The 9,714-nt window shown below is 39.0% G+C and overlaps 1 protein-coding gene across 3 annotated transcripts in view; it reads right to left on the reverse strand.

The window, feature by feature from the left end:
• Positions 1 to 9,714, reverse strand: part of LOC100747040 (bifunctional heparan sulfate N-deacetylase/N-sulfotransferase) — a 369,108-nt gene that overhangs the window by 87,601 nt on the left and 271,793 nt on the right. For all 3 annotated transcript variants that reach the window (XM_024372706.2, XM_033318398.1, XM_003485985.4), the window contains one exon: positions 5,426 to 7,016. In XM_024372706.2, coding sequence (XP_024228474.1) covers positions 5,426 to 5,598 — 173 coding nt within the window. In that variant the 5' untranslated portion in view covers positions 5,599 to 7,016. The remainder of the gene's footprint in view (positions 1 to 5,425; positions 7,017 to 9,714) is intronic.

Below are 9,714 nucleotides of genomic sequence, written 5' to 3' on the forward strand. Positions count from 1 at the left end.
AACATCCGTCTTGTCAAGGTAATATCGAGTTGTGTAAACTTGGAGCATAAATGTCGGTCGGAGCACACCGAAATATTCAACTTTTCCAAGTTTCGCGCTCCGCAGCGTCCTGTACGCAATGTATTCGCTCGCGAGGCACCATATTGTAAAGCCGCTGTTGCGGTTTCGTCGAACGAAATTAATGGGCTTTCTCCATCTCGCGTGAATTCGTGGATGAACTTCATCGAAACTCCAGTTCCAAGACTGTTCTCGCTGCTTTGTTAAAACTTTCGATAGAACGCAATATATAGCTCTTTAACGATTCTCTATCAACTATCAACTATAGGAGGTCGCGAATGACGCATGATCGTGATTCATGATTTAATAATTTTGCTTTGTCAGTTAGAAATGTTTCATGACGTGCGTATACATCGTTAAGCCATCGAATTAAATGGTACAAGCTTGAAAACTTTTCCCTGAGATATATTATGATGCTTGGTATAATTTGGCAAGTTAATATAATAATACATGTGATAAGTTATGATAACTCTCTCACAGTACAAATATATTGTAATATAATATTGAAATGTAAGACATGGTACACATGTAAGCTAGAAAATTTACATTGGAAACACTGCAACATAGATATAAGTAACAAGTTAAAAAGCGAACGAAATCTTCTAAACGTTGCACTTATGCCAATAAGGATTGTCCTAGGCTTTGAATCTTATTACAATAAATAATATACGTACGTACATTAATCTATTCAGATTAATAAATTATACTCTCCATTTCGTAAACGAAGAAACTTTCAATGTCATATTAAATTCGTATGAAACAATTTTTGAAAATTGAACAACAGTGGCGAAATACAATTTTAAAGATACAGGAGACCTTCTGACCTACGTTCGCAACCGCGTGGAATTCAACGATCACAAGTATCCTGAAAGATTGCACGAGAGCGACAATGAAATATGACCAAAATATCAATGTCAGAAGAAAATTGGCCCATTCACAGATCTGGTGACTGGACGTTTCCAATTTTCTTCGAATTGCCGGCTCGGCAGCAAGATGCGTCACGCGTCGTGTCGCAGAAGAAGACGCGACGACATGCGTCTGTGGCTTAGCGCCGACGTAAGGGAACTGTCGAGAGGAGAAGCTTGAATTGGCGCTGATTGGGCGTGCGACAAACATCCGGCCGCATTTCGCGTCCCACGACCGAGAATGCGCTTGCACTCTTCTTGGTGCATGGCATCTGCTGCAGAAGCATCTTCTAATCCTGTATCTTTCATCACCTTCTTCAACTTTGGGCGAAAGTGTCGCGTGGGTATCGAAACAGAGACTAATGGGCTATACCACTCCAAAAAAAAGAAGAAGAAACAAGAAGTTGTCGAGAAAAAGTCAACCTTAAAATTTTCTCACAGTATCCAAATAATAGACGTTCCATTGACAGAGTGTGACAGATATTTGCAGGAGTTTATAGCAGATATTTAACAGATTTTTTAAAAGCTTACAAAATATAAATTCGTTGAATCAACCTTAAAAAAACTGTGGAAAGATATGTTCCTTAACAAATGTTAGGTGCTTAAGATTAGGTGTTTAAATTGAAATATTTAAAAAATATTGAGACTGAGATATTTTAAAAATATCGCAACCGAGGTATTTCAGACTATAAAGTAACAGAAAGTTCTACGATAAAACAGGTCTGTATCGTACCAATCGTTATTCTCTATTCGTATACGCAGTAATTACACTGTTCCTCTTTTAGGTAAAATATTACAGTCGAATTAATTGGTAGGTACCACGTGTAAGGTTTCGACGATATTCAGGCAAATCGGAGGATTTCGAGCAAGCGTGATTCGGAATATTGCACCACTCGAGGCTGCAAAGGGCTGGAACGCAATACGGACAGATTCGTAGCCTGGCCACATCGATGCGAAATTACATGTCAATGTCCACGCGAGAGTATTAGGTTTCGTGATTGACGACGGTTTACTCCGAACCTACAATTGCTTGCAGAACGGTCATAGGTTATCTATTAAGATTGATCCGTGTCGAGGCAAAGCACTATATCAATTAACCGAAAGGCGTGTTCATCCGGCGGCTGGATCAGCCGAAGGCGATCAATCGCGATCTCAAGATATCGATCGATCTGATCTACCAACGATCCAATTTAATCTGTTACGCTCTAGATATTCAGCCTTGGAATTTGTTACTGTTGTGCGAAGTAGAACGACGTTCTTAACATTGAAAAATTACATAGAGTTCCTCTTGCCGTTCAAATTACACGGAACATTCTAAAATTGAACCTATTTAACTCTTTTAGAAACTTGTAGTGCAAGCTTTGAATCAACCAGTAATTTGGACGAATTGCTATTTAAACACGTATTCTTAGAATTTGTCAGTGTACGATAAGTCGACCATTATTTGCAGTAACGTAACGACGAAGATATTAGGTCGTCCGAAAAGTTTCTTTCGTTTTATAAAGAAATAGTGGATGCACGATATTTTCTGTTTTATATTATTTTATCGAACTACGTATGATCCATTTTGTTCTATCGAGATGAAGATTACAACGTTCGACAGATTAGGTTTCATGTTTGTATAAAGATGCGTTGTTGTAAAAGACGGGTCTGTAAAAGAAAGACACTTTTTGGACAACCTGATGTAATACGAAGTTATGAAACCTTGTAAAAAGAAGAATCGAAACTACGATTTCTGTCATAAATATGATTTCACGTTAGAAACCAAGATTCAGGAAATCCACTTAAATTCGAGCTAAAAAGAATTACAAATTGTATTGCTAAATTAGAAACTAGAGATCCTACTCGTCACTTTACAGATCTACCTGCAAATTAGTCAAATAACCATACACGTAGACTCTCTTAAAGCGTGTATCACGAAAAACCCATGGCACGAAATTCTAGCGATTGCCAACAGCGTACCTCATAAATGGAAACAGAAGGAAAGAGCGTGTGGAACACGATCGTTTGCAAATACTACCGGACGCGTAATTAACTTTAAAGGCTGGCCAGAGGAGAGTCTGGCTCGTCGCATACTATATTACCGCGCAATTAAGATATAGGTCCCCAAGGAAACCCAGGAGTCAAGCAACTGCCAGCAACAATTTGGTGGTACGTAATTACGCCACCACGAAATAACGCGGGATTTCCAGAGAGCTCTTTGTCTCTTTCTCTCCCCCCCTCTCTCTCTCCCTTGTTCTGTTACTAGAGGGTTTGCAATCGCGGGGCCATTGCCTTCAAGTTATCCGAACCTAAATTGGGTCCATATCGAGCCGAGACGAATAGTTCGGCCCGTAGGGTTATTCGTCTTGTCGAATTAACCGTGCAACTAGCCGGTAGAGTCCGAGAGCCGTGGCGATCGTTTGCCAAGATTGAGGAAAATTGAGGATGAACAGGCCACCGATTTTGGGAAACGTAGGATTACAAGATTCATGGGAGGTGATAGAGTGTACAGAAGGCGATTTCGAATCGGCAGAACAGATTTTAGGAAGATTCATGGCTCCAAGTAGAAATTCAACATTTTGAGCTTTCTCTCGATTTGCAATTTTGTTACGGTCAAAATTAGTGAACAATCGGCAAGGCAGATTTTACGAAGATTCATGACTTGAAATGGGGAAGTGAATACTTTGTGCCTTCTGTTGGTTTAGAATCTTGTTATGAACAAAGTTTGTGAAATGTTGGGAAATTTCGTAGTTTGGCATGGGCAATTCGATGTTTCTGTTAATGAAATATCATAATTATCAAACGAACGAAAAACGAGGAATTCAATATGTCATATTTTCTGTTGGAATTGTCTTGTTGGTAGAATAAAAATTTAGAGAAATGAAAAGAGCAACGGGGTACGGGATTTCGTGAAATACTATGAAAAGTATGCAAAATTCGTTGTGGATGATAAATTATGTGGAAGGTGGTTGATAAAATGGAAGATCGATCGAACAATTGCAAGAACAATTCTATACAATCTCAAACTTCCGATCGTTTCTTAAATCCTAAACGTCATCAATCAAAAGTAAGCTTTGCAGTAGCAACGTTCTTAAATTTAATCCGAAATTATCCCCAGTAAGATAACAAGCACGCGACAAGAACTTCAAAGAGCTTCAAACTCGCAATCAGCTGATCGCTGGCCGAGATATTTGATTACGTATCAAAGGAATAAATCGTTCCCGGGTGTTTAGCGAGAATCTTTGTCACGTTTCCCATTCATTACACATAATAGTACGTTTCGTGTGTGGCAAATACAATTTATCGCTCATAGTCATGAAATTCTACGGCCAGATTAACCGATCCTGATATTCCTGATACTTTTACGTCGACGATTCCCTCTTTCATTTAGGTTTACACAACAGAAAATATACGAAAAATGGTATAATTATAATAGAATAATGTTAAAAGTACGACAAAACGATGGTACCGCAAACGATGTAACTGCATAACGAAGTTGAAACTGTGGATCGTATAAATTATATTCGACAAATCGCCGTTGGAACGTAAATGATCAATTAATATTCGCGTTTTCAACTTGTTATAGTTTAAACATAAATCTATTATCAGGAAACATTCGGTACAATCAATGTGTTTTTACGAAGAAAATGTAAGGACATATTTGTTCACTTTTTAAAAAGTTTCACGTGTTTTTGAATTAATAAATCTATCAAAAGCTTTAATTATCAGAGTTGCCGTGCCAATGTTTTTCCGACTCGAAAAATGAATTTTAATTCATCGAGTTTCCAATAGCTTTTAATAAACGCGGATGAGCGTTAACATATCGGGCAGAATTATACTTCAACTAACGAATTTTGTTCAAAAGTATGTAAAACAAGCAGCGTACCATATTATTCTGCAATTTCCAATTTTCTATATGAGAAAAAAAAACCGCTAAATTGCAATCAGCTCGACAATCGGTCGTTTATTTTCCTCTAGTCAAATAAAATATTCCGCGTCCCTTAAGTCTCGATCTAAAAATTGCCTTAATGAATATTTTCTATGAACACATTTCGCTCTGTTCGCGAAGCATATCTTTCGTACGTTACTAATTATGCTCCATTATTCATCAAACAGAGAGTGTGCGTTAGTGTATTATGTAACTAAAAATAACATAGATAATTAAAGAAATAATTGACATTTTAACTTCGAAGATATATTTTTATATGCTTTAACCCTAAAAGAAGTTTCCACGATTTCAAAAGAAAACACACAATTTTCTCAAACTTCTTGGAATCGTAGGATTTAGTTTGCAAGAGCTAAATAATTGACCATGTTTTTCATAGCAGAATATCCAAAATAGCAGTATCCAAAGCAGTATCCAAAATAAAATTACGTTAATTAACAAACGCGACGCCGATGCGCTACCACGTGTGTTCATTTAAAAAACGACTGTATATTTCACGCGAAGCATAAATCGTTGGAAAATTTGATAATCTCACCTGGACAGCGGGCTGCTGATGATGTAATGCGTGTAGTAAAATATACTGGCGACGGAGACGAGCAACAGCGCCGCGACGCATCGTTTCACCGTGGCCTGCTTGACGACGCAGCGCGGACCGACGGCGCTTAGTAAAGGAACGCCAGCCTCGACCGCGGAAATCTTCATCACCATCGTCTCATCCGACGAGGTAACGGTTTGTCTCTCAGATTAATCCTGGATCGTTCTACTCAGCTCGTGGAAACGTAAAACGGACCGTGAGCACGCCGAATCGTGGTCGCAGCCACGCCGACAGTCCCTGACTTCCGGAAACAAGGATATCCTTTTCTTTCGCTGGGCATCGGCTCTGCTCATAGTCGTCCACGCTCTTTCTCGCCGATATCTCTTGAATATCTTGCCTCGAGAGGATCGAATCTGTCTGCGAGAGCCACTCGAAACCTCGATCGAATACGCTTCGTCGAAGATCAACGTGGAACCAATCCGGTCTTCAAACACGATCTCGAATTTTCGAGAATTGTCCAGCTAAAATCGAGGATCTTTTGGAAAGAGGAATGACCGATCGATAAATCGAAAGTTTCCTTTGTCTTTTCTTCGTTTCAGAAAGAATTTATTCCGCGTTTCCCGCGTAACGCAATATTTATTAACGATCGAAAATACGAATAAAGTTCCGGCCTTTCGTTATTCTTCGTTCTTCCTTTTTTTATCTTATTTTCTTTCTTTTCTTTTTTTCTTTTTGAGGGTTGCGTCAGCTCGAAGCTAGAACCTCAGTTCGTGAGCGATGGGTCCAGGATCGAATCCGACCCGTGCTTTAAAAAACATCGATGATAGCTCAAGGATAAGGAACAGATCGCCACTTGTTGCGTTTCCACGACGGCAGCACGATCACCATTTTGCGAGCAGCACGGGGTCGCGCCGTCCATCGCAGTCGTTTTTAACCCATTTGGCTAAGGTTCCCTCCGATGGATCCACTCTTCTTGGTTTTTCAGCGATCTGTGCCTCGGATCCTCGACATTCTTCTCATCTGCGTATCGACGAATTTTCTCGATATTGTTCGTTCGAGACCATATCGCGACTTTCGTCGGACGATTATCGTGAAATACGGCTCTGCGCTACTAAGAAGAATACCTTAGATGAACGTGAGAGGATCTCCAAAGTCCAGAAAGTCCAAGTGAAACCGTGTTGGAAATTCTTCAGCCGGCACGGCTGGAACGTTGGTGAAATTCGGCCTCAGCTTCTAGCTTCGGTTGTACGGTTAACTGATTTCACGGTACCGCCATTTGTTACAGCGTACGACTGCTTCAAGATATCTTTTGTCTCGTAGACGCGCGTGCAAAGCTATTCACTCGTAAATTTTCGAGACCTTCTTGCTCTTCTAGCTTCTGTGCTTGTCTCCACCCTGTTCTTAACGTGTGTCGTGCACGTCGTTCCTTTCTTTCCTGGTCTCCGAGGTGGCCCAACCCTCTTTCTACCTGTCAATTAGGGACGATGGAAAGCTACGATGCTCCCCAGTTGGAACGATTTTCGAGCGTTACCCCATCGCCTTTATCGATCTCGTTCGTGCTACGTTCCTGGCTTCCCTTGTTTCGCTCCTTCTGCAACAGTCAACGTGGAATGTCCATTGAACGAACGATGAACAACAAACGGGACGATTATGCTTCTCTATTGGAAGTTGAAGGATCGATTCCCAATGCTCGAAGGATATTCTTGTAGAAGGGATGGTGAGAAGAAAGGTGAAGATTTTGAGAATTGCATCGTTTGGGAACAAATCGATACTGGGATGATTGGGTAGGTCAATTGGCGTTTTATACGAAACAATCGTATCGCGATTTGTACGGGAATCCCTCAGAAGCGAAATTAATCAACTTTACTTTTTATAGACTTCTCAGTTTCTCAGAACTGAAAGTATTTATATTCAAAAGTTACATAAATAATGGTAAATTGCAGGAAACTTTGGAACAATCGTAATATTCGACGATTGCTATTCTAGAGTTAATCAGTACAGCTTCTAAGTAATTTATGTAAAACAACGTATACGCAGTAGGTGACAGAAGAGAGTTTAAAGGACGAGCAGTATAAAAAGCACCACAACTGTAGAAAAAAAAGTTACAATTGCAAAAAGCTTGGTACAATAAAGTCACCATTAATGTATTGTGGTTGTTGTACACAACGATGAATTTTAAACTTTCTTTTTGTCTGCCACTATATAATAGATAAACGCATGGTATGGGATATAAAAAACGTTCCAGTACGATTATTTGTTTAAACAGGTCTAAGAATAAATATCATAAGAAATCGTGAGAAAATTTCACGGTGGATATCCGTAATCGAAAGTAATTTTCAAAAGAGATTTTACAAAACTCTGTCCATAGCGTCACTACAAAAGCGTAAAGAATTAAACAAACTTCAAATCAGTGAAATAATAACATTAATATAGTAACAATATAGCATTAGTAATACAGTAATATATGATATATAAAATAAAATATATAATTCCCAGAGAATTCAAATTTTTTTGTACAATTATTTACCCGCAACGTATCTAAAAATCTCATTTGTAAAAAAAAAAAGGAAAAATCACAAAAAAGAAACCGAGAACGACTCGATATGACTCCAATAATCACAAAGACCACAGAAGAACTAGGACGTCGATAACGAATAACTGATACATCATCGCGCAGCAACTTGTCTCTGGAGTCCGATAATAAACCAGTAGAAAGGGGGATGCAAAAATCGAGGCAGACCTGGACATAATCGAGCGATCGGTGAGGCCAGCCCCGAGACCGCCATCAAAAAACGATTAAACACCGCGCAACGACAAGCGGAGCGATCAGGTCGCTCGACAACTCCAATTAATCGATCGTACTTCCGCGGAATGGCGTTGCAATTTCAACCGACTCGGTCCAACATCGCAGGTTCGTCTCTTTTCTCTCTAATTTTTTCCCGTCGATCGTACATCGGTCGTAGCAAGAAGTCCATTAATCAACTACCCCCGCAGCGATGCGAGTCTTTGTCATGGGGACCGTGCGCCTCTATCTGTATCGTTTCAAAGAGAGCGTTCCCTTCAACTTTCCCCTGGAGGATAGCAGGAAAAGGACAGAGAAGGATTCGGACAAAAAGAAAGAGAAAAAAGAGGAGGCGGGAAAGAAAGGTAGGAAAATAAATTGAAAATGATCCGGCGAAGGGTAGAAGGATGACCGGGTTGGCGAATGGGGTAGAATCGACGCCAAGAAGATTCTCTCGAGAAGAATATCGTCCTTCGTTCGTCGCTTCCATGTGCCCCTTGAGAGCTGACCTAACATTTTTCCAACCGAGGAGTACTGACGCCTCTCGCGAATAAGAACAGAGTTTGCTATTCGTGGATGAATGTAGAATTTAATTACGCGAGCTTTTAGAGGGCGGAGAATATTTGAGAGGAAAGAAACGAGAGTTTGGGAAAATTTGAGAACGATTGGTTGAACAAGAGTTTGACTGTTTGATCGTTGTAGTAACTTTTGTGACGTAACTCTTCCTGCTATTTGTTTGACGCTGAAGTGCTATTTATGCTCTCGTTTTACTTTCCTTATAACTGGAAAAAATCTCGTAGGAAATATCTATTTACTGCTTCTTATAAATTACACTCGTAGATTATTAGAGAATTACGTACATAACATTCGATCACGTGTCTACGAAATTAAATTTTCATCGATATATTGTTTTCTAAACGTTTATGTATAAATGAAATTCTATCGATTTGTCGTGTAAGCTACTACAATGCACAGTATACACACAGTATATAACGTACTACAATGTAGATAGAAGAACAAAGGAGAAATTAATATTGAAATCAATACAGACGTTATATTAACTAGCTCGTAGAATAAGCACAAAATCTCCACTCCATTCTACTACTCTGATTTTTCAACTCTTTCGTTTCATTCATATATTCTCCTATTTCTTGAAAAACCAAACATTCGTTTCCGATCAATCTCGTTCGCAATCTCATTCTTGAAACACCATCTTAAACGAATACACTGACAAAATTTCAAGTATTTCTAGGCTACGCGTAGAAAACTCAGTGTTCCAAATAATACCGATCCCCGAAATGATAAACGAGCCCAAAAAATGCGTCTTATTAAATCCCATCGGTGCATTCAGCAAAAATGTACCGAGGGGTCCGGTCGAACGATTCACTAAAAAAAAAAAAAAAAAAAAAAAAAAAAAAAAAAAAAAAAAAAAAAAAAAAAAAAAAAAAAAAAAAAAAAAAAAAAAAAAAAAAAAAAAAAAAAAAAAAAAAAAAAAAAAAAAAAAAAA

The sequence above is a fragment of the Bombus impatiens genome, unplaced genomic scaffold (assembly GCF_000188095.3).
Source record: "Bombus impatiens unplaced genomic scaffold, BIMP_2.2 scf_0091, whole genome shotgun sequence".
NCBI classification, from domain to species: domain Eukaryota; kingdom Metazoa; phylum Arthropoda; class Insecta; order Hymenoptera; family Apidae; genus Bombus; species Bombus impatiens.